The sequence below is a fragment of the Protopterus annectens genome, chromosome 1.part1 (genome assembly GCF_019279795.1).
Source record: "Protopterus annectens isolate FY-2018-M chromosome 1.part1, PAN1.0, whole genome shotgun sequence".
NCBI lineage: Eukaryota > Metazoa > Chordata > Ceratodontiformes > Protopteridae > Protopterus > Protopterus annectens.
Window position 1 is genome coordinate 321940554 of NC_056726.1, and position 26373 is coordinate 321966926.

General features: G+C 43.0%; 1 protein-coding gene across 2 annotated transcripts in view; it reads right to left on the reverse strand.

Annotated features, from left to right (window-relative positions):
* Positions 1-26373, reverse strand: part of WDR7 (WD repeat domain 7) — a 3592087-nt gene that overhangs the window by 3532248 nt on the left and 33466 nt on the right. For both annotated transcript variants that reach the window (XM_044074906.1, XM_044074897.1), the window contains exon 2: positions 26334-26373. This exon is cut by the window's right edge and continues 67 nt beyond it. In XM_044074906.1, coding sequence (XP_043930841.1) covers positions 26334-26373 — 40 coding nt within the window. The remainder of the gene's footprint in view (positions 1-26333) is intronic.

A 26373-nucleotide genomic window follows, 5' to 3' on the forward strand; every position in this document is an offset into this window, starting at 1 on the left:
CTCATGTGTATGTACATAACATGAGAAAGTTCATAAATCATAAATACACAAACTCATACTCGGAGGCTCTAAATAAAAACCTGCAAAAGCATCAGAGACCTCCAAAGCAGACACCCAAACAACTTGCACTTCCCGTCACAAACCAGACAACACATAAAACACAAAATCAGAGTGCCGCACAATCATAGCCCTTAAGGTGAAATAACATACCTAACAAAGGTGAAATAACATACCTAACACACTAGTAATAGGTGACTCTATAGTCAGGCACACTGACGCCCCACTCACTAGGCTGGACAAGCAGAAGGTTACTGTTAGCTGCCTGTCAGGAGCCAGAATCCGCCACATAACACAAGCACTCAGGTCACTCTAGAACAAGTACAAATATGACTCTGTCATTGTTCATGTTGGTGTGAATGACCTGAGACGTACCTTCCTGGACTACATGAAAAGAGACACAGAAGAGCTCTCTGATCATGCAGCCCAGGCTGGTATGACCCTGACCCTGAGTAGCATCCTGCCCTCACCAAGAATGATACCTCAGTATAAAGAAAAAAATGATCAATTTCAACAATTGGCTAAGCTTCTGGTGTCATTCAAAGGGGATCCAGTGTCTGTCAGCCTGGGACAACATGCTCGACAAGCCGTGCTGTTTCGCAAGAGATGGCTTGCACCTGTCACCCCTAGGCTTTCGAATACTGGCCAAGGCTCTTGCTGCCCCCATAGTGCCTTTTTTAGGCAAGGCTCAAAAGTCAAACCCACCTCCGTAAACAGCACATTTAACAAAAAACTGAGGGTTATACTACTCAACACCAGGAGTTTAAATCTCAAAATGCACGCGCTTGAAGCACTCCTCAGTATGGAGAACGTCAAATTCTGTGCAGTAACTCAAACCTGGTTCAAGGCTCCAGAGAGCACCCCAGCACTACCGGGGTACAACTCATACCACACGTTTCGGCCACAGAACATGGACCAAAACACAAAAGGAGGGGATGTATCCATATTCATCAAGGATACCTACACCTCCAGGTTAGTGGCGCAGCATGACACCTCTGAGATCATCCATGTGCAACTAGCATCGGGCAAATCTGCAATGAAAATTGTGGCCTGCTACAGATCACCCTCCATGACCCAGGACCACCACTTCACCTTTCTGGAGACACTGGAAAACAAGAAGGTCCTACCGAACACCCTGATATTGGGCGATTTCAATTACCCTACCATTCACTGGGAAAACTACTTGAGTACAAATTCCCAGGCCCAGCGCTTCCTGGAATTCATCAACTCAAACTCCCTGGATCAGCTGGTAAACTCCCCTACCAGAGGTGAAAACATATTGGACCTGGTCATCACCAACATGGGCGACAGGTGTTCCACACCGGAGGTCAACCCGTCATTGGTTAGATCAGACCATAAACTAATCACTCTGGATGTCCACACCCCACCACCACCCCTAACTAAGGAAACCACAGTAAAATACTTTTCTAAATCAAACTTCACCTTACTTAAGACAGAGGTGGCAAGTTTCACAGCCCCCACGCTAAAGAATAATGCTGCCCAAGATGCAGAAACCTTTACAAATGCACTCTATGAGCACCTACAAGGATGCATGGATCATGCCACCCAGCAAAACCAAGACTCACTCCTCTAAGATGAAGGAAACCAGTTTGGTGGACCCCTGCAATAAACAGGCTATACAATAGAAGGAGGAAACTAGTTCAGAAAAAAAGCATATCTCAGGAAGGAAAGACATCCCTGATCAGTATCAGTAAGAAACTAAGGTCCCTCATGAAATCATCCAAGGCTAACTTTAAAAGACAAATAGCCAAGGATTCAAAAGATAACCACAAAGCCTTCTTTAGCTGTGTTAAGAATGTGAAAACAGCCCTTTCAAAAGCCAAAAAAACAGCGTCAATGGGACCAGATGGTGTCCCAGGCTGTGTCTTGCACGAACTACAGAACAAATTAACCCCCCACCTAAACACACTGTTCAACCTCAGCCTCTCCCCACAGGTTAAGTGCCCATAGAATGGCGCACAGAAACGGTTATTCCTCTCCACAAAGGAGGGGCCACAATTGACTGCAAGGCTATGGAGCGCATCATCATGGAACTCATTAACAAAGACATTGGGAACCTCCAAACACTTGACCCGACACAGTTCAGCTTTGTTAAGGGCAGATCATGCCAACTAAACCTGGTTGACTTCTTCGAGACAGTCACCAAGGCCATAGATGAAGGTAAGGTGGCTCACACAGCCTACCTTGACCTCGCCAAGGCTTTTGACACCATTCCCCACTCGGGTATTACAGAAAAACTCACCAGCCTGAACATAAACCCCTACGTCACGAATAGCGGGCTCCAGGTCTGACTCTAAACCAGTCACAAGTGGTGTCCCGCAATGCTCGGTCCTGGGACCCCTACTGTTTGGCATATACTTCTCAGAATTACAGGCAAACACAGGAGGACTATGGCTAATCAAGCTCGCTGATGACTGCAAACTGGGAACCATAAATGACTCTCCGGCTGACACGGACATCCTCCAAAAGGGCCTTACTGAGATGGACACCTGGTGTCAAAGTCATGGCCTCAAGCTAAATGCCAAAAAATGCATAGTCATCCCATTTGGGAAAAACAAAACACCCACGAATTACCACATAGGTGGCAGCCCCCTTAATACAGAAGAGGTAATAAGAGATCTGGGGACCCAGGTAGATAGTAATCTCTCCTTTGACAATCATATTGCCAAAGTAGTTAGGAAATCCTTCTATGTGGCCCATCTAATTACTAAAGGGTTCGCATCTAGAAATAAAGAGGTTATAGTGCCCCTCTACTCGTCACACATTAGACCCATCATAGAGTACAATGCCCCATTTGGGATGTACCTCACAAGACACTTCCAACAGCTGGAAAGACCACAAATGTACCTCACCAAGAGGATTACTGGCCTCAAACATATGTCCTATGCAGCCTGAAAAAACTCCGGCTGTACTCAGTGGCATATTGCTTACTCAGAGGTGATCTCTGCCTGACTTACAAAGCCATGTCCAACTCAGAATTGATGGACATGCTCCACCTAAAGAAATCCAAGTCACTGCGAGCTACGCGCTCTAGTGAGCTAAACGTTGCCACAACAATAAATAGAACATGCTGGAGGGATAGATTCCTGTCACAGAGACTCCCCATACTTTGGAACAAAATTCCAAATTACATCAGGCAGAGCCCCTCACTAACACTCTTCAAGAGAAACCTTGACGAGTGCTTGGGTAACAGAAAATACACCCCTGGGATCACTTCATTGGCTCTGCTTGACAGAGGATCAGTTAATTAATCAATGGGGCGATGAATGCCGACACACTCTGGCTAGGTTTATAAATGCCCTCGGGCAGATAGCCTAGTACCTACCTATGAACCTATGTGGAGCTTGGCCAGAGGGAGCATAGGGATGGGTGAGGCCATGCAACCCAGAGCCCTCAAAAATTCTCTGGCTGTGATTGAAGCCAGATGTATTACGGATTGAAAAAAGCAATGAGAATTAAGGCCTTGGAAGGAGACAAGGATTCCAACACAGGAACAGTCTGGGTCTTGCATCCCAGAAAAACATGATCCTGACAAGTAGTCAGGAAAGATATCTTGAAATTTATAGTAAACCCCAGGTGTTGCAAGAGAGAAATGGCAAAGTGTAGATGCTGAAGTGGAGAGGAGGCCTGAATCAACAAGGTTGTCCGGGTAGGGAAAGATCTGTATCCCCCTTAACCTGCAGAAAGAAATCACAGGAGCAAGGCATTTGCTGAAGACCCTTGGGGCAGTAGACAGGCCAAAAGGCAAAGCAGAGAACTGAAAATGCCAGGAAGCAACACAGAAAAGTAAAACTTCCTGAAAAGCAGATGTAGAGGAATGTGTAGATAAACATCCTTCAGATCCAGCGAAACCAGAAAAGCCTGAGGAAGTAGCAGAGGAAACAAGATTTGGAAACAAGATTTGAAGGGATAGCATCTAAAAGGAAGTGAACTTCAAAAAGGTGTTTAGCTGAGGAAGATCCAGAATGGGTCTCCAGGTGCCTTCTTTCTTGAGGGCCAAAAACATTCTGGAATAAAACCCCTTCCCCCTTTCAAGAATTGGAGCTTCCTGAATAGTTTTCTAAGACAACAGGTCCTGAAGGGCAGTTATTCCTGAGAAGGCTGAAGAATGCTCAGAAAAGAGGGAAGACATTTCCAAACTATGTAATAACCAGGGCAAATTATGGAAAGAACCCAGGAAACTTGAGTGATCTGTAGCCAAATAGGAAGGGACAGAGAGAGACAAAGAGAAAGAGAAATATGATTGAGAAGAACAGGGCAAGGACAGTCAGACAACACCCAGTTTCTCAGGAAAAGAAGGCTTCTGAGTAGAAGGAGATTGAGCAGCCTTAGCAGAAGGAGCCTTTCTACTACCCTTTTTACCTTTGGGGGAGGACAAGACTGTCTACGGAGAAAAGCAGGTTTATTAGGATAATTCCTCTGAAACTTGGGCACAGGGGAAACAAAAATATGCTTCAACTCTTGTAAGGCCTTGCACTTTTCTTGCAGTGACTTAAATAACTCTGCAGCAGCAGCACCAAAAAAATGCTTATTATCCAGGGGAGCATCCATTAGTTTAGCCTTGATATCATCAGGCAAAGGATGAAGTTTAAGCCAGGAATACCCCCTCAAAACAGAACCAAAATCAGCTGCCCTACAGGAAGTATCAGCTGCATCATAGCTGCATTTAATGGAGTGGGGGGCTACTTGGGAGGATGTCCCTAGCAAAGCAAGAGCAGAAACCTTCCCTTCAGAATCAGGGAGAACTAAAATGGCCTGACAGAGAAGGGCCAAAACATACGTAATCATATGTGTCTGATAGTTACGTACTCTAAAGGCTAGGGTAGCAGAAGTATGCACCTTCCTACTCAGCCTCTCCATGGTTCTGCTATCCTTATCAGATGGAAGCAACTTAATGGAAGTTAACACTTTGGAGGGCTTATCAGAAGCAACTGACACCACAGAGGAATCAGCAGAGGGACATTTATAAAAAAACTTGCAGTCCTCAGACACTTTATAAAACATATCAGGTCTCTTGGGAGCAGGGGGTTGGGAATCAGGGACCTGAGAAGCAGTAGAAAAAGCCTCCAAAAAGGCAGCAAGAACAGGAGGAACAGCAGAGGGTCTAGGAGACTCCATTTGTAGAAGCTCAGAGTACCTCTTCTGAACATCAGACACCTCAGCACAGTCCCATTTAAAAATTCCATCACTCTGGAAATAGCATCACCAAAGGAAATCTCCTCAAAAGGAGAGTCATGAATGATAGACTCTTGCTCCTCAGAACCATAGTCAAGTGGTGAAGGAATCTGGGAGGAATATGTAAGGGATTCTACATCAGAATCAGTGGCGTTTTCTCAGAAGAATCCTTCTTCCTGGGTCTCTTAAGAAGGGTAGAAAATCAGGGAAGAGTGAGAACAGAAACACCCTGTGGAGTCTTAAGCACCATAAGGTCATTAAACAGGCCTTGAGTAAAGTTTTGCCATTCATTCTGCCAGTTTTCTGTTTCTTATTGAGTGGGACATTAGCCTTCAAAAATTTTGGAGGCTGTGACTCTTGATGGCACTCAGTTATGGTAGTAGGAACCTCTTCCCCTCACTAAAAGTTGAGGAACATCCCTAGGCTAGTCAGTAATAACCAGATGTAGTTCCTCCTGGACATCTGCAAAACCTCAATGGATATGTGTGTCTTCAGACCCAAGCCGGCCTTCAAAGTGGTCGCGGCAGAGGAATCCAAGTGAGAGACCAGATGATCCTCCAGACTTTCACTAGCCTCAAGAGAGACGTCCAGCAGAGGCAGTACAGCCAAAAAATCAGACTGAGCTTTCTGGGCCTTTTTCTTCACTGATAGTTGACCCTCGGGCCGGGAAGATCCTTCCATGGTATCCTTAGCCAACAACTTAAGTTGTTGGTTCTAAAAGTAAATTGCAAGGGAAGAAAGCCAATTCCACAATGTCTTAGGGTCATAGGAATGACAAATCTCACAAGATGTGTGGTCGTGGGAAGCTCCAAAACAGAACAAACATTGCACGTGATGATCTTTATGGGGAATCTGCCTCCCACACTGGCATTTCCCCTTTCTGGTTGACATGAAACCTAACAACCAAAATACAAGGCAAACAAAATAATAAAATAAAATAAAAAAAAAACAATGGGGCACTTCACTGAAGTGATAGAAACCAACAGATGAACAAGCACTCAGACAGACAGACCGTCGAAGATGGCTTTTAGACTGGTGGCAAAAAAGTTCTGAGGATGGTATGACCAGAAGTCACCTTTATGCCCTACATCATGTGGGGGAAGTATACATGTGACGTACGGCATACCCATTACAATCTAAAGGCTTTTGTATACTGTCCAGTTGTCAGGTTACCCTTGGCAGTGGATCTCTATTGTAAAGAATACTGCAACAGTGAAAAGGAAGGACATCACCAAACACCACATATACACATATACCCACTGGAGCCCCAAGAGCAAAGCCCATAAGGCAAGCAAACACATTACCTAGGACTCTTTGTCATAGGGGACTCCAATGCATGACACACAGATGCCCCACTCACCAGACTGAACAAGGAGAATATAACAGTAAGTTGCTTATCTGGAGCCAGGATCCTCCAAGTTATGCAACATTCAAGCCACTACACCACAGACACCTGTATGATTCTATTATAGCCCATGAACCATTAATGACCTAAGATATACTTCCCTGGACTACATGAAGAAAGATATTACTGATCTCTCTCTCTCTCTCTGAATATTTGTTTCAATGTGTCTCAGGCAGGTGTGCACCTTGCAATGAGCAGAATTCTACCTTCGGTATGGATGATGCCACATTATGAACAAAAGATGACTGGCTTCAATAAATGGCTTAGTTTCTGGTGTTTTTTAATGGGGATTCAACATTTGTCAACAAGGAAGAACATGATTAACACACCAAATTGCTTGTAAAGGATGGTCAGCACCTGTCCTCCTAGGCTTCTGAATATTGGCTAAAAATGTATCAACCTCCTTTATGAGGCAATGCCAAACTGAAAGACCTACTGACATAGCAAATAAAACCCAAAGAAACCTAAAGATGTTACTGTGCAATGCTAGGAGCCTAAACAAGAAACTCCACACCCTTCAAACTCTCCTCAGTCTGGAGAATACAGACATGGTACAGTTGTGTACACTTACCATAAATGTAGATGTTCGAGTGTATTCACTGCTGCAGTCATTACATTTGGGTAATCTGCTGGCAGGTTGCCCTCAGTTGGCCTGAATTCCAAAGTCTTGGGTCCTGCGTCGGTTGCTGTCTCCTCTTCCATGACGTCAGGTCGTCAGGGATATAAAACAAGCAGCCAACGCCATTTTCTTTAGTTTTTCTTGCCCCAGATGTCAGGTGCCCCCAAAAAGGTAGCAAAAATATATATAAATATACATGCATGGATATAAACTTTACCTTCATCTACAAGCAAATACACCATATAGGTTGTAGAAGATAGAGAAGGAAAGATAAACTCCAGAATGAAAGGGGGATGGCGGGTGGGTAACCTGGACTGCAACAGTGAATACACTTGAACAACTACATTTATGGTAAGTGTACACAACTGTACTATGTTCTTCATGTTTCACCGTTGCAGTCATTACATTTGGGTAGAATCCCAAAGCTATGGTTGGGAGGCTGAAGCTAAACAGCATTAGGTGTGGTTATAAGGCCCTGCAGAACTGCAGTGGCAAAGCCTGCCCTGGACTTAGAATAGAGAGGCAAATGATAATGCCAAGGTGTGAACAGAACTCCAAGTAGCAGCCTCTAGAATGTCTTTGGTTGGTACTCCTCTGAGAAAGGCTGCTGAAGTAGCTGCAGCTCTGGTGGAATGAGACCTAATGCCCTTGGATACAGGTTTACCATGGTGTAAGTAGCAGAAACGAATGCAGTGGCTTACCCACTTTGAAATAGTCTTCTTTGAAATAACCTTTCCTTCTGATCCTGCAGCATATGTCACTAGTAATTGCTCAGTTTTTCTTAGAGCTTTAGTCCTGCTCAAGCAGAATCTTAGCTGTCCGTGTACGTCCAAGGAATGCAGAATTCTCTCCCCCTTGTTCTGTGGATTTGGATAAAAGGTTGGCAGATGAATAGTTTGGTTAAGGGCCACACTGGAAACCACCTTAGGTATAAATGTTGGATTTGTCCTCAGAGACACCCTATCTGGGTAAAATATGATAAAAGGCTCCACAGCCATGAGGGCCTGTAGCTCTGAAACTCTTCTTGCTGAAGTTATTGCTAGTAGCAGAGCTGTTTTCCATGATAAAAACTTTATATCAGCAGTAGCAGCTGGTTCAAATGGAGGCAGGGTGAGCTTTTCCAACACATAATTTAGGTCCCATGCAGGAATTGGTGATCTTCTAGGAGGCCTTAAATTGTTGGCTCCTCTAAGATAATGCTTTAGTAAAGGATGAGAAAAGATTGGTGACTCTGTATTGTAATGAGCTGAAATGGCAGAGGCATGGATTTTAATTGATGAGAAAGATAGGCCTTTGTCAAGCATCTCAGTCAAGTATTGTAATATCTGAGGAATATTTGGTTCTGTTGTTATAAGTTCCTTGTGCTTGATTCCAAGCACAGAATCTCTTCCATTTATCAGCATAAGAATTTCTAGTACTAGGCCTTCTGGCTTCCAAAATGACATCCATCACAGCTTTACTGAGAGATGTTGTTTGTATAACTACATGATCAGCCATGCTGCCAGGTTCAGTGTCTGGAGTTGATTGTGCAGGATCTGGTTGTTTTGCTGGGACAGCAGTTGAGGTCTTTGAGGTAAGGTCCAAGCTGGGTATTGAGACAAGTTCCTTAGGATTGGGTACCAATATTGGCGGGGCCAATCCGGGGCAATTAATATCATCTTTGGTTTCTCTTGTCTGACTTTTAGGAGGACCGTGGGAAGAAGAGGCAGTGGAGGAAAGGTGTAAACTGATAGGTTTTTCCAACTGAAGGATAGAGCGTCCACTTTCCACGCTTGTCTGTGATAGGTCCTTGTGCAGAATCTTTTCAATTGATAATTCTGAGGGGAGGCAAACAGATTTATGCCTGGGCTCCCCCATTTCTTTGTTATCATGCTGAAGACTTGTGGATCTAGTTTCCATTTGTGAGGATCCATAAGATTTCTGCTTAAATAGTTTGCCAGAGTATTTTGCTTTCCTGGCAGGAATTGAGCTTGAAGATGTATTTGGTAAGTCAAAGCTATGTCCCACAGTGCCATGGCTAATCTGCAAAGGGGGTATGAGTGCGTGCCCCCCCCCTGCTCGTTTATATACCACATGACCGTGGTGTTGTCCATCTTTATCAGTAGTTGTCCTGGATGAAGTAGGTCCTTGAAGGTTGTCAGGGCATTTTGAACAGCTAGCATCTCTTTTTGGTTGATATGTAGATGCATTTGTTTTGGGGTCCATATGCCCTGAATGCATCTTCCCGCCATGTGGGCCTCCCAGGCATAATCTGATGCATCTGTTTTTAAGGTTTGTCTGGCAGGGCGTAGAGTGAAGGCCCATCCCATGTTTTGGTGACATGCCTTTGCCCACCATAGAAACTCCTGTTGCAGGCAGGGAATGAGAGCAATCATTGTTTCCAGACTGTGACAATGTTGACTCCATAAACTTTTTAGGTACCACTGAAGTTTCCTCATATGCAGTCTTGCATATGGAATCAGTAGGATGCAGGATGCCATGAAGCCCAAAGCCTGAAGAATTTGTCTTGCAGATAACTGGGTTTTTGTTGCCATCAGTTTGAAGTAAGTAATCAGTTGCCTTTGCTTGTCTGGCATGAGGTAAGCCATCTGGGCAGTTGTATTCAAGCTTGTACCCAGGAATGTTATCTTTTGAGAGGGTACCAGTTGTGAATTCTTTTAGTTTATTGTGTATCCTAGGCATGTTAGAAGCCTTTTCACAAACGCCAGTTGTTGAAGAAGAATGTCCTTGTTCTCTGCTTGAATGAGACAGTCATCCAAGTAAGGGTATATTTGAATACTTCTTTGTCTGCAAAATGCAATTACTGGTGTCAGGCACTTTGTAAAGACCCTGAGCGCAGTAGATAAGCCAAAGGGCAGTGCAGATAATTGGTAATGCATTAAGCCAGCCTTGAATCTGAGGTATCTTCTGCACGATTGTGTTACTGGGACATGCAGGTATGCCTCTTTTAGGTCTAATGTTACCAGCCAGGCATTCTTGCCCAGCATGGGCAGAAGCTGATGCAAAGTTAGCATTTTGAATTTGGAATGTCCAGGTATGTGTTCAGAATCGATTAATCCAGTATTGGCCACCAGGCCTTGTCCTTTCTGGGTACCAAGAACAGTCTTGAGTAAAAATTTTGTCCTTTTTCCTGTTCTGGTACTGGCTGAATGGCCCCCATATCCATGAGGGACGTAACCTGTTTCTGTGCCTCTGCCCACTGATTTTTTGGCAGATCTGGCCAACCGTTTGCCATTGGCAGAGTATGGAAATGGAATCTGCATCCCTGTGATACTATGTTTAGAACCCACTTGTCCTGGGTTATTAACTGCCAATTTTGAGCAAAAAGTGCTAATTTTCCCCCTAAAGGTGCTGCCAAAAGGTAAGTGCTTGGTGAAGCAGAGGGAAGTCATTGGGACTGTTTTCTGTAGGTTTGTGCTTTATCTCCTCCAGATTTGGAGGTAGAAGCGCCCCATTGCTTTGACCTGCATGAATCTTGTGCCTGGTATCTGGAACCCTTAGTGCATCTGGATTTTCCCCTTTGAGCTCTGTCTGACACAGGAAAGGGCCAATTTTTTGTAGGCCAGTGTCTACTGAATCTTGGTGGCTGCACTTGTAAGAAGTCTTTTACAGTTTGTATAGACTTAGCTTTGTCTTCCATTTTCTTTAAAACCTCTTCTGCCTTAATACCAAACAGTGCTGTAAAGGTGCATCTAGTAATTTAGCTTTAACATGATCAAGCAAATTTTGTTCCTTTAACCAGGCATGCCTCCTAATCACAGATCCAGTAACTGTGACCCTGCAGGAGGCCTCTAAAGAATCAAAACCACATTGCAAAGTATGCTTTCCAACTTGTTCAGCTGCATGCAATAAGTCCTGAAATTCTTTATTTTCTGCACATTCAGAAATTAACATCATTTTCTGTTTCAGCAATCCCATAACATGTTGTTGATGCTTGAGCATATGAAACTGGCAGTTTAAGGCCCTACTTGCCAAGGTTGCAGATGTATAAACCTTTTTTCCCCATCTATTCAGTGCCCTTGAATCTCTGTCAGAGGGGGTAGGATTTTTTGCTGTTGAGGCCTTAACTCCCTTTGCACCCTGTGAAATAGTTTCAGGATCAGCAGCAGGGTTTCTAAATAAAAATTTGAGTGAGTCAGGGACCCTGTAATATCTGTCAGGCTTGCTGGGAGCCGGAGGTAAGGAGTCAGGGGTCAAGCTGGACTCCGAGAACACATCAACCACAATGTCTAAAACAGGGGGTATGGCTAAAGGCCTGTGCTGAGGGAGAAGGAAATCCCTGAGCCTCTTTTTTGATTCTGAGAAATCTTGACTCTCCCAGTGAAAATGCTCCCTCAAGGTATGTAATGTTTCTCCAAATGAATAATCCTCAGGTGGTGATGCAGATGATATAGATTCCTCTGCATCTGAATCCTCATAGGGAAGTATAGATAATTTCTGATCTGAAAATTCATAATCAGTGTCTTGCCTAGGCCTCTTATCTGGAGGGGGATGGGAACCCCTGATCAAGGTAATCAGGTCTTCGGCCATTTTGATCATCTGTTTTTTAGGCATAGAGGCTTGTGCATGTGGCTCATTCGTCGTTTTTTTAGTTTTAAAAGTTGCTTTTGTCATTGATTTTGCAGCTGTCACCAGTTTGATATAAAAATGTTGAGGCCTGAATACACCGTCAGAAGCCGGTGCCTGCTCAGCGGCTCCAGACCCATCCGAGGGAGATACATCCATGGGTCCAATACTTTGAGTATCTCGCGGCATGCCGGACTCCACGTGGGTATCGGTAGGGGCCTGTGACCCAAAAGTAGCAGGAATCATGGGCTGCGAAAGCGCCTCACTGAGTAACAGCGAACCAGCGACTGGCTTAGGAGAAGCTTCATCATCGGTTTTGGACCTCAGCTGTCTCTTGCTGTCCTTTTCTTTGCGTTTTTTATGTACTTCGGTAGTCTGATTGCTATCCAACGACATTTCTGGGTAGTTAAATCTGTTTCCAAAATACTTTGAGGCAAAACTATACCGACGCTTAATAGTGCATTGGTAAAATCTAGCACAAAACCGACAGCCAGGCACGTTGTGATCAGGGCCTATGCAAGGAATACAGTATAAATGGAAATCCTTATGAGGTATTTGCTTCCCACAAGTCATACAATTATTAACTTTTTCTGACATCGGAATGGAGCAAGAAAAAAGTTTCCCAAACGGGGTACTTAGCTCTAGTGAAGACTTCGGTTCTGAAACTCAAACTTGAATATTTCAGGAGTCGGCCGACTGGCACTTGCAAAATGCTTCTGCTTCGGGCACTGCACGGCAAGAAAGTCTAAAGAAAAGCGTCAGCTGCTTGTTTTATACCCCTGACGACCTGACGTCATGGAAGAGGAGACAGCAACTGATGCAGGACCCAAGACTTTGGAATTCAGGCCGACTGAGGGCAACCTGCCAGCAGATTACCCAAATGTAATGACTGCAACAGTAAAACACGAAGAACATCTGTGCAATTACCGAGACATGGTTTAAATTCATAGAAAGTACTCTGGTAGTGAAAAGCTTCAGTGCCTTCCACAAATTTAGACCACTAGCTGTACAGACAGGGGCAAAATGGAGGAGTTGTCCACATCTCATATGAAACTACCCTTAAACAAACTCAACCACGCTCTACTTCAGCTAATGACCGTCCTAGCCAGTACCTTAAAACAGAGGCCAATAACATTGCCTATCCTTTCTCAATCCTTATAAGTAGGTAAATCCAGGAATCCCACATTCCCTCTCTCTGGAAAAAGTCACACATTATCCCTGTGCACAAAGGAGGAGCTTCAACAGACATTACTAACTTTAGACCTACAGTAATATTATTCCCCCTCTCAAAAATACTTGAAAAATGTATTTAAAAAGAAGTGCTAAACTATCTCCCAGAGGAAGAACTCTTATCCACACACAACATGGGTTCCATCCTTCCCACAGTACTAACACTGTACTTCTGTACTATACAGATACTGACAACAAAACTACAGATGATAGCAAACTAGTCTCCTCCTTTCTTCTAGACTTGTCTAATTCCATCAACATAGTTTGTCACAATAAACTTCTACTTCAAATGTCCTCATTAGAACCCTCAACTCACCTTTCTAAGGTTCTAAATCTACCTATCCTATAGGTATCAGTCAGTAAAATGGCAATCCACCCTCTCTCCATACCTTCTAGTCACCATAGGTGAACCACAAGGCTCTATCCTTGGTCCCCTCCTCTTTAACATTCTCACCAACACCTTCCACACATCCACATAACTGGCCTCCCTAATACAGTACGCAGATGACTCCACACTCATTTGCACATCAGACAACATGGCACACCTGCAAGAAATTACTCAGGAAGCTTTAGCAGCCACTGAAATTTTGTAACTCATAACTCATGCTCAACCCCCAAAAAAAACACTACTCTGTTCCCCAAATCCCTCTCTCATGAAAAAACAAAAAGAAAAGTCTTGTCTGGATAATACACTAACTGAAGTCACTTCTCACAACAAATTATTAGTGAAGATAGTGGATGACAATCTTAAATCTGAACTGCAAATACAAAATTACATAAAAAAAAAAAAAAACATCAAAAACTAGGGATGCTTTACAGAGCAAAAATCTTTCTCAATAAGGCAACTAAAACTACACTTGCCACTGCTTGTCTCTTCCCTACACAACTTTATGGCACTCCCATCCTTATTAACTTCCAGGCAACACAAAAATTAAAGCCTAAACAATGATACAACAAAGTTGCTAAATTTCCGGCAAACAACCCTTTCAGAACCCAACACTGCATAGCACCAAAAAGCCTAAATTGGTTAGAACTACTCCAAGTGTGGGTTTGAGCATCGTGCACTGCCATGCAGCAGTGGGCACCATTAGCAGTTACAGACGCAAACACTTTTGCCGGCAAAGTCCAGGAACCTTTAGGCAAGTGAGTTAGAACATGTATAACTGCTCCATCGGGGAGTTCTCGCGATTGCCCCTCACTGACAAGTGATGTATTCAGTGAAGCTCCTAAGGTACCATTGCAGATCCTACCCACTAGCACTTCATATTTTTTGTACACTTCTCCTGTCCTCTACTTTCCCTGGTCCTTCCTGTCGTCTGACCACATCAACTTACCTAACATTATGGATGGACAATTTCCCACAGTTTCTCCAGCCAGCCTGGTCAACATGGACATCCTGAGGCAATGTAGCAAATTCCTCATGTACACTGACAATCCACTTCTTATAGTCCACACAAATTCATAATGTGAGTGATGCATCTATATCAAGAGCCTAGAATCCAGGCTCTGTCACTCACCAGTCAGTTCATCTGATACTAAGCAGGTTGTCAGCATACAACTCACCTCCTGCACCTCCAAAACCAACACATAAATTTACATATGCCAAGGTCCTTACCAAATGCTTACCTAAACATTAGAGACCTCCCAAACACAAACACAAGCAAGCTTCACATAATACGTCCTCTGCAGAACATAGTACACATAATATATCACGCACCTATCTCACTAGTCAAACCTCTAAGGCATAACACAAAAACAAACATCTTAGTCATAGGCAACTCAATTGTCAGACAAATAGATGTCCATCTCACCAGGTTGGATAAGGAAAAGGTCACGGTCAGCTGTCTGTCAGGTGCCAGGATCTGCCACATCACACCCACTCAAGTCTTTCAACAACAGGCACAGTTACAACTCCATCATAGTCCATGTTGGTGTGAATGACTTGAGATGTACCTCACTGGACTATATGAAGAGAGACATGAATGAGCTCTCTGATTATGTGTCTCAGGCAGGTATGTCCTTAGCCTTAAACAGCATTTTACCTTCCCCTAGGATGATATCTCAATACAAATAAAAAATGACTGACTTCAACAATTGTCTTAGTTTCTGCTCATTCAAAGGGGATCCAGTATCTGTCAGACTGGGATGACATGGTCGACAGATCTCGATGCTTTGCCAGAGATGGTCTTCATCTGTCACTCCTGGGATTTTGATTACTAGCTAAGGCTCTTGCCACCCCCATAGTACCTTTTAAGGCAATGTCACAAGAACAAAATTCTTGATGTAAAAATACCCTCTAAAACAACTTCAAGGTTATGCTGCTAAAAGCTAGGAGTCTAAACCAGAAACTGCACTCACTGGAAGCACTTCTCACCTTGGAAGATGCTGACATCTATGCAGTCACTGAGACATGGTTTAAGGCTGTGGACAGTACCCCAGCTATACCAGGTCACATTTCCTTCCACATGTTCAGACCACAAACTGAAGACATGAGAACTAAAGGAGGTGGTGTATCAATATTCATTAAAGATAAATACACCTCTAGACTGGTTAAACAACAAGATTCCTTTGAATTATTTTAGGTGCAACTTACTGTAAGTAAGACCCCCTTCTTTAGGTCATTCCCAGTTATACGACCCCCCTCCATGGATCAGGACATCCAACAGCCTACTTGGATCTACTTGAGTCAGTCAAGATACAACCAAACACCCTGGTTTTGGGTGACTTTAATTATCTGTCCATTGACTGGGTAAATTATACATGTTCTAACTCACTTGCTCAAAGGTTCCTGGGCTTTGTTAACCCCAGTGCCGTGGACCAGCTGGGTGACACACCCACAAGGGGCTCAAACATCCAGGATATGGTGCTCACCAACATGGAGGACCACTGCATCACCCCCAGTGTGTGGCCATCCCTAGTGAGATCTGACCACAAATCAGTCTCATTAGAACTAACTATAACACAAGCCCCCCCCCCCCTTAGCAACAACTAGACTAAAAAACTTCTCCAAAGCCAATTGCAACCTGTTATGTGATAGCATAAACAGCTTCATAGCCCCTTCCCCCACTGATGGAAGAGAACCAAAGCAAGATCTTCAAGGAGAAACAAACCTGCATGGTGGACAACTGCCAATAATAGGCTACACATAGGAGAAAGAAACTGGTGTCTAAGAGTGGGAAGGAATGGTCTCAAAATGGGAAACACTTCCTCCTCAACTTAAACAAGCAAATAAGACTATTAGTGAAGTCCTCCAAACCTAACAATGAGTCCAAATTTGCTTCTCTAACTAATAACCACAAGGCATTCTTTAGTTACATCGTAAGGTAAAGCCCAGATTTGCACTGACCTCGTAGTTAACCCTACTACATATACAGAACCTATGGATATAGCAAACTTGCTGGCTGACAGATTCAGTGAAAACTTTACTCCCCTGTCCCCGCCACCCGTACCCCCAAAGCATCCCTAACACTTATCCCCCACCTAGTATCTCTGATCAGCAGGTTTTAAATGCCCTCTCCAAGGCCAAAAACACAGCCTCTATGGAATCAGACAGCATCCCGGGCTGTGTTCTATAATGGTTAAAACAGGAATTAGCATCAACATTGTGCACACTTTCAATCACAGCCTAAGCACTGGCTTTGTCCCCGTGGAATGGAAAACAGCTATCGTCATCCCTTTGCACAAAGGGGGTGCATCCACAGACACCAGGAACTACAGACCTATTAGCCTGATCATCCTTATCTGAAAGGTCATGGAATAAATCACGGGCCTTATTAACAAAGCTATAGGAAATCTCCAAAAGCTCAATCTCACCCAGTTTGGCTTTGTCAAGGGGAGATCATGCCTGTTAAACCTGGTGGACTTCTTCAAGACAAATCACCAAGGCCATAAACGAGAGCAAATCTGTGTATACGGCTTACCTAGATTTAGCCTAGGCTTTTGACACAATCCCCCACACAGACATCATTGATAAACTCACCCAACTGGGTATCAACCCATACATTGTCAGGTGGGTTGCAAACTGGCTTACTGATAGAATTCATACGGTCAAAATAGGGGACTCCACCTTCTCCATCAGACACAAAACCAGTGGTGTTCCACAGGCTGGGACTCCTACTGTTCAGAATCTACTTATCTGAAGTACAGGTTAAAACTAAAGGACTGTGGCTGACAAAGTTTGCTGATGACTGCAAAATGGGACCAATCATTGAAATCCCTAGCAACGTCAACATCCTGCAAGAAGGTCTTATGGTGGTTAATGACTGCTGCTAAAGTCATGGTCTTAAACTTAATGCAAAAAAAATGCATCATCATCCCTTCGGCAAGGGTGATGTTCTGCAAACAACCACATCAACAGCAATACCCTAAGCACATAGTCAGTGGCGAGAGATCTGGGCACACAGGTTGACAACAACTTTAACTTCGATCACCATGTCTTCACAGTGGCAAGAAGTGCATGTTATATTGTTCATCTCATAAGTAAGGGGATTGCCTCCAGAAAAAAAAAGGTTATAACACCCCTGTACTCTTCCCTCATCACGCCAATAATAGAGTATGATGCTCTCGTTGGTATGTTCCTTTCCAAACACCTGCAGCAATTGGAGAGACCACAAAGGTTCCATACAAATAAAATTCAGGGTCTTCAAGATCTGTCTTATGTGGACAGACTGAAATCATTGTCGCTCTACTCTGTGTCATACAGACTGCTCAGAGGTGACCTGTACCTTGCATACAGAGCAATCTCTGACCCAGCTTTAATGGAAATGCTGCAATTCGCAAGTCAAATGGCACACGGGTCACTCACTCAAAGAACATTAACCTGGTATGTGACATCAACAGAACTTGCTGGAGAGACAGATTTGTCTCACTGAGGTTGCCCCACCAATAGAACAAGCTTTCTATTCATGTTAAACAAAGCCCCTCATTGGCCCTATTTAAGCATAATTTGGATGACTGATGAGTTACCAGAAATTCACTCCAGGGGTTTCACCTGTGTCCCTCTTGGACAGGGGCAACAGTTGCTGATTTTAGTGTCTGGATGAACCAGACAGCCTTGGGAACACATGATGAACTTGTCTAGGCTTGTAAGGGCCCTGGGGCTGTTAGCCTAGTAACCTCCTATGATCAACTAACATATACACAGCTCATCACCTATAAAATTATCCAGAATAGGAATAGGGTTGGCAGGGTGGCCTAATGGTTAAGGTGTTTGCCTTACAAACACAAGGTGCAAGGTTTGAGTCTCACAAGGGATAATTGGCTACGCTTAAAATGGCTCGCAAGGGCAGTTAGCCTAGTACTAATCTATGAACCTATGAATCCATCTGTCGGTCCAGTACTAAATACCGTTCCCAGTTGGGCATTACAATCTAATGACTAAAAACTCCTGAATGTCCACAAACCTATCAAATCTAATGGGCATTGTCTATACTTGTACCATGTTGCTAAGGACTGGAACTTTTTATCTATATCCATCAGGTCAATACCCACCCTCTCATCCCTCAAAACCATTCTCATAGAAAAAATCTGTGTGTGTTCTTGCTTAATACCATGATAAACCATATCCCTAAATGTGAGCAAATACCTTATACATAAATTACACCTCCTTACTCTCCCTTCTTCATTCACTTCCTTGTTTCTATCAATTACTTTCCCCCAGCTTTCTCTCACTTCACATTGCAATTATTGTTTGTTTTATACTAACTGATTGTTAATTTCTTTATAAACTGGTTTGAATTTATCTAAATATTAAATCATTGTCATATAACTTGTATCTATTCTTAACCAATGCTTTCCTGTTATGTCTAACTTGGTCTAAATATTTAAACTATAGATGTTTTTGTATTATGTTTGAAGATTGTAAAATTGTTGTTCTTACAATGTTTTGTAATATAGTGGAGCTTTTCTTCTGGGCATCTGCCAAAAATGGGCTCATACCCAGTCGGAATTTCCTGGTAATCAAATGTCAATCAATCAATAAATAAAATTGACCAGATAATGTGCACATCCACCAGAGGGTCTACTTTAGAAGAGCAAACGATCAGATGATCGAACGCTGTTAGAGCGAACACTACATGTTGAACTGGCAAAATAGAGAATGGAAAGAAATCGGTGGGCCGACCATCCGGGTTCTGCCGTTTCCTCTACTGTAGTGTGATCTTGGAGTTGGTAAATTTAAGTAGGGAGTGTGGGGGGACGAAGTTAGTGTTTAGTGGGGGGTTTTTTTTGTTTTTTTTTTTTGGGAACAGTGATTTTTTTCCTCCCCAGGGGAAAAAAAATCGCTGTTCTGGTTGTTCGCTGTTTTGGATTTGACATTTAGGGGTCAATATAACAACGTTTGATCATCTGATCATTCGTTGTTATAATATAGACCCCCACCAGAGGCTCAAACATACTGGACTTGGCACTCACCAGTTCAGGAAAGTGCTGCATCCCACCCCAGTGTCCCGTCAAACTCAAAGCTGTCTCCTTTGAAATAAAAGTAATCTTGGTAACCCCAGCAAACCCTGTAACAGTTAAGAAATATTCCAAAAAAACTACATCCTATACCTGCTCCCAACCCCAAGTTCACAACAACCTATGTGGAATTGTGCACAGAGACTCTGCACAACCATGTAAATGGCTGTACACTGGCTTTTATACCTACTAGAAGTAAGCCCAAAACAAACTCTAAAAACAAATCACACTGGTGGAATCCTAATCTTAATAGGGTATATAACAAAAGGAAAAAAGTCATGGCTAAAATCAGGAAGAGCAACTTCCATAATGATAGAAGCTTCCTAATTAAACTAAACTGGAAACTAGGAGGCCTACTTAAGTCCAATAAGGACAATCAGGAGGTCAAGATAGCCTCAATGGCTAAAGCCAACCACAAGGCCATCTACAGCTATGTCTGAAACCTCAAAGGCAGCAGAAATCAGTGTGATGAACTGGTGGTGAATGGTACCACCTGAACAGAGCAATATATTGAATTTGCTGGCTGAGAAATTCAGCTCAAACTTCATTCCCTACTCCTCCTGCCTCCCCTATGAAATACCTCCTAGCATAACCCCCAGAAGGAAGCAGGTCCTGGTGACACTTGCTAAGGTCAAAAACACAGCCTAAATGGGCCCCAAAAATATCTTGGGATGCCTCCTTAATAGCTTTAAACATGGCCTATCAGCACCACTTGAGTCGCTTTTTAACTACAGCTCAAAACATGCTTTGTGCCACAAGGATGGAGGACAGCAACGGTTATCCCATTTCACAAGGGTGGACCATCAACCGACCCTATAAACTACAAACCTATTAGTCTGACTACTCTAATATGCAAAGCCATGGAACAAATTATCATGGAAACGATCTACAAAGGCACAGGTAATTTTCAAACACTGGAGTCAACCGAGTTTGGCATTGTCAGGGGAAGGACATGTCTACTAAACCTGGTGGACTTATTTGAGAAGGTTACCAAGGCAATGGATGACAAGAAAAATGGTACATACCTCCTAAGTGGACCTGGCTAAGGCATTTGATATAATACCTCACTTGGGTATAGTTAAAAAACTCATTAAACTAAACAAAACCCCCTACATAACTTGCTGGATTGTCAGCTGGCTCTCAGACAGGACCCAGGAAGTCAGGATTGGTGAGACCAACTCCACTAAAAGACCAGTCACTAGAAGGGTACCTCAGAGCTCCATGCTGGGATATCTACTTCTCGGAGGTAAAGGCTACCTTCAAGCAGGGCCAGTGCTAGCATTTGGGGCCCCACACCAACTTTCAAGTTGAGGGCCGTAGCCAGAAGAATGCAAAGTGTAACCATGTTGCAGTCACACCCCCTTCCCTGTCAAGCTCATCCAGCAACATTTAATGATCACTGTATACTGTTACTACATTTAGACCATTACAAAGACTTGTACTGCCAAGGTACACTTAGTAAATGGCATTTAGTACCAGTGTTATATTAGGATAAGCCCATGTACCACAGCAAGGCAGCCATTCATAGAGGTACACGTGCACACTCATGGCATTTAGTAGCAATGTTGTTACATTACAAGCCTCTGTACCGCATCAAGGTAGCCTGTCCCACAGAGGTAAACAAAGACACCCACACGGACTCCCACACACAGGACAGAGACACACGCAAGACAAAGACAACACTACAGCAAGGTTGAACACAGACACCCACACAGACTCCCTCATACAGGTCAGAGACACACAGGACAGACAGCTACACAGACATAGACACCCATACAAGACAAAGACAGCACTGTAGCGAACTGAATGGACACCCACACAGACTCCCAGAAACAAGGCACCCGCACAAGACAGAGGCAGCAATACAGAAAGACTGAACAGACATCCACACAGACTCCCACATACAGGATACCCACACAAGACAAAAACAGCACTAAAGCAAGACTGAAACCCCCACACACACCCAGGACAGATATACGCACACACTGAAGACAGCACTACAGCAAGACTGAACATTAGCACCCAGACAGACTCCCACACACAAGACAGACACCCACATATAATACAGACAGCATTATAGCAGACTGAACAGACACACCCACACAAACTCCATCATGCAGGACAGAGACACACAAAACATACAGCTACTCAGACTCACGCACAGGACAGATACCCACATAAGACAAAGACAGCACTACAGCAATAATGAACATCCACACATGCCCCCACACACAGGACAGAAGCATCCAACCACACAGGACAGGCCAAAACTACAGCAAGACTAAGCAGTGACTCACAAAACCAAAGGCAGCACTAAAGCAGGGCAAAATGGAGACACCCACGCAGACTCCCAAACATAAAGTGATGACAGCACTCTAGCAAGAATGAATAACACAAGATGTACCACATAAACTGACCCAATCGCACAATACAAAGATAGCTACAGGCATGCAGGACAGTCAAACTGCAGAGGCACATAACACAGCAATGGGACAAACATAGAAAAGACTACAGAGACAGAAGACATACAGAATAAAGCTGTTGGGATTACAGAGACTGAAGCAGACAGACTCAAACCCAAAGAAACACACAAAGCATGCTGGAGAAAATCATGGGGATTACAAAGCCTGAGGCAGACACACTCAAACCCAAAGAAACACACAAGACATACAGAGAAAAAACACTGGGATTACCGAGACTTAGACAGAGAGACTCAAATACAAAGAGAAACAAGTGAAGTCAAAAGGCACACAGATGACAGACACCAAAGTATTATTTATCTTCAATGTGCACTGAGCTCCTCAGCTTTTCTGATTGCTGCCACTTTTAGGGCCATGAGCAATTTATTCTACCTGTGCTTCTGTCCTGGCCTTAAGACAAGTCTTGCTGCTACCAACTGTCCTGGCCTCATGACGAGTCCTGTAGCTCCCAACTGTCCTGGCCTCACAATGAATCCTGATGGTCCCAACTGTCCTGACCTCATGATGAATCCTGCCTTTCCTAGCTGCCTTCATCTCAACAAATCCAACTACTTTTCATCCTCCTTGTTCTACTTGATCCCACTTGCTATAGTAAGCAAAATCAGTGAATACACAACATATTGTACAAGCCAAGCTAAGGTGCAACCTAAAATTTACTGAAATACATCATTCTAAAAGATTACTGGAAAAAATATTACCATATACCTACAGTTTTACTGGGATCTTATAAACTGTCTTCTGGACAAAGTCTTCAGTGAGGCTGCCGTGCAATAAACCTTGTCCCACTCCATGCTCAACTGAAAGCACAGCTAAGCCTGAAAGTCTGTCCTGACTCATTGATAAAGGTAGGTATGTCTTTGTAAGTTTCAGTTTAGAAAAGCTGAGTTGTGCTGTAGCCACTGTAACAGATGAAGTCAAATAAATGTGCAGTGAAACATAAGAATTAATATACATGTCTTGTAAGTGGTGGCGAAAAGTTTAACACACTCACTGGTGATGATTCAGTATCAATCATTCGAGAAAGGCTTTTCAGTTCGTATCAAAGGTCAGAGTCATCAGTATCACAGTGGCCACTTATCCTGTCAGTCAGTTGTTCTTTCAGAGGCATGCACTGTTGGATCAATGTGTCTTCCATAACTTAACTCAAGGCTTTAATATTTGATAAAAATCCAAAGGCCTTGTTAAACTCTGAAAGCTGTTCAAACCAGTCAGTAGATGACTTTATTATCACGTCCAGCAGCACACTGTAGAACTCTACACACAGTTTTATCTTTGGATCCTTTACCATCTCATCCTACCCTTCATAGTCAAAGAAAAGCTTTACTTTCCTTTGCCTTTTTTTCCTAAAATGTGGTACCAACCTTCAGTTCTTCTGCTATTTCGGAGGCTTCACTCATGGCACAGCTTTTTTGGATTTTGTGGAAAGTGTAACCTGGCACCATCTCAAATACTCCAGAAGAGAGAGGGCTTCTGTCCATGTTGATACATCTCCAGTGATGAGTGTGTGCCAACATTTAACCAGTAAAAACCTAAAGTATTGGTGGAAGGGGGAGGGGTGTTCTGGAGCTAGTCAAATGCTGTCTGCAGTGATGTGAATGACATCAGTACCTCAGCCCAGTTAGAGCATACCAAAAAATCCTCCTGTCTTGCAGGACCAGCATACATGGCACTGCAGGCTGCTCTGCTCCAATTCCCAGGCACAACCTGCCATTGATGGGTCCCAGCTGTGGGAAACAGTAATGGTACCAAGTAAAAAATGGTGAAGCCAAGTAGCTGATAGCTAGCTGGACATATGCAAATGGGAAGGCAGTACAACCTGTGTCCCAAAGCGTAAAGCACCTTTCTTTACCATTATCACTTTACCAAAGAAGAAGAGGTATCAGCAGGTTGGTAGGATCTAGACTTATCTGAGGCCTTGATTTGTATGGACAAGGCCTACGTCATTAAAACGTTTAGTAGTTTAAATGTCTTCTGCATGTCATCTGGTTGAAACTATAAACATGGAGGCAGTGGGAGATATTGTGTCTCTCTCCTAAACAAATAATGCAATGTGTGTGTGTCAGTTGGCAGACAAGACCATCCTGCTGCAGGCATACTTTCTAAATTTATTTTATTTTATTTTATATTTGGTTACCGGAAAAGTCTGACTGGACCCAAGTCCTTTTTCAGTGGAGGCCCGGGGAGAAAAGCTCCACAATAACATATATTAGTAAAGCACAAAAAACAGGTTTCAGAAGTATAATTCTCTAAAATTATACATCAACAAAAAGTAGGTTGGAATATAGTACAATATATGGGTACAAGGAAGAAACATAATCAACAGTACAAACAAAACAACATTCCTTATAACTTAAGTTATATAATAAGATAAAGTGTCCACCAAGAAGAAGGAGCCACTGTTGACAGGAAAAAGACATGCAAGTTAAAGTGAAGTTAAATGCTGGCATTGGTGTTATAACTGATGTCCTTCCTCTTTCGGCTTTTCCCGTTAGGGGTCTTCACAGCGGAACTCCGGTCCGCTAAAGATTGGCAGTAGATTTTTACGGTGCCGAGGTGCCCAACCTTCAATGAAGGCACGCCCTACACGTCTTTCGAATGCCACTCAACCGCGGGGAGGACATGCAGACTCCACACAGAAGGCGCTCCAGCCGAGAATCGAACGGGAGAACCTCTTGCTGTGAGGCGACAACGCTACCGCTGCACCACCACGGCTTCCATTATAACTGATAAGAAGGCTTAATAGTCTAAAAAATCAGCCATTTTTTTCTAAAAATCAGCAAGAAATTGTAAAAAAAACAGTCACTGAAGAAAGGGAGCAAATACAACAGCCCACACACTAAAACAAGTAAACAAATTGCAGGCATCCACAATATTTTTTTTCTGAAATAAGGTAGCCAAAGGCCATTTTCATCAACTGTTCATTAGTACAGCAAAGAAGAAATGAAGTGTGTGAGAACAGCAATGCAAGATGTGAAGGGAAGACAGTATCAGTTAGCACAGGAAAGTTTTACCAGTAGAGTAATTCTAATGCCTGTTGTATACAGTCTTACTGGTTAAAGAAGATGGACAACTTTGCACTGTGTATTAAGTGACACTCAGAAGACATTTAAACTTCAACACTACAAAAGTAGTGCATTTTTATTTATTTATTCATGTAACTGGGCTGGTTCTTGGGTCCTTTTCAGCCATGACACAGACCGTAACAGACAGCAATTAGTTATAAAGATATAATGGAATCAATCATGTAAAAGGTAAAATGGAAACAGAAAATGCAAAAGGTAAAAATGCCAAAATCAGCAAGCAAAACATGCAAAGTGTTTACAGAATGAGTCTGGCAGGTGGTGCAGAGGATTAGGAGCTGTTAATTAGCTGTTTCCTGTGGTCCAGGGTTTGACTCCCTTATCCTCCATTGCCTAACCATATGACTTTGAGCTAGTCACTTAACTAGACAGAGCTCCTGGATGCAGTCTGAAAAAGATCAATGGAAACAAGGGCTCCTCCTCAGTAAGCAAATGGAAATAATAAAAAAATAAATGCAATGAAGCTAGAAGTGAAAAGGAAACATGCAAGATATTCTATAACATGTACACTGGGAAATATATATAAGGGATTTAAAAAAATGAACTACAGATAGCACAAAGCAAAAATATACAGTGCAATGTGCCCACTGTAGTATGTACATATATATGAGGACTGAGTCTAGACTATGAAATACATCTACTGAAATGGTATAACTTGCAGTAGCAAAATTTTGTATTTATACTTTGTCATACGAGTAATATTTAGGATGACTATGGTATACAACGATAGTTCTCTGTTAATGGAATCCACTGTACACAACTGCCAAATGCAGAGTGATATACATCAAGTGTGCATTGGAGTTTATCCTGTTACGCAGTTGAACTTAGTTCTTTTTTAAAATATTCGACCCATTTATTCGTGAATATAGAGAGTTCATTTAGTTTGGGGATTCCTGGAGACAAGTTATTCCAAGATGCAGGAGAAGTCTTAGGAAAGACTGTTTTGCACATAGCTATATAGCAACCTTGAGAGAAGGATGCCATCTTACTTATTTTAGTTGTGGAGACAAAAGTTACTGTTCAGAAGTTTGAAGGTTAGAAGAAGTTTTCTTCCTGGATCTCTTTTGAAAATGATCTGTGCCTGGCAGCAATCATGCCAAATATTTTTTTTTCTTCCTGACAAGTACTGTAATTCTAAATTTGACAGAATGCTAGACACACTCATGTCACATATCCTGTATGCTGTTATTAAAACACAGATGATGGTGGCAGTGCTCTTCATGTAAAAAATGTTCAATACTTACCCACTTTCAGATGCACTGACAACGTACTGTTTTTCGCTGC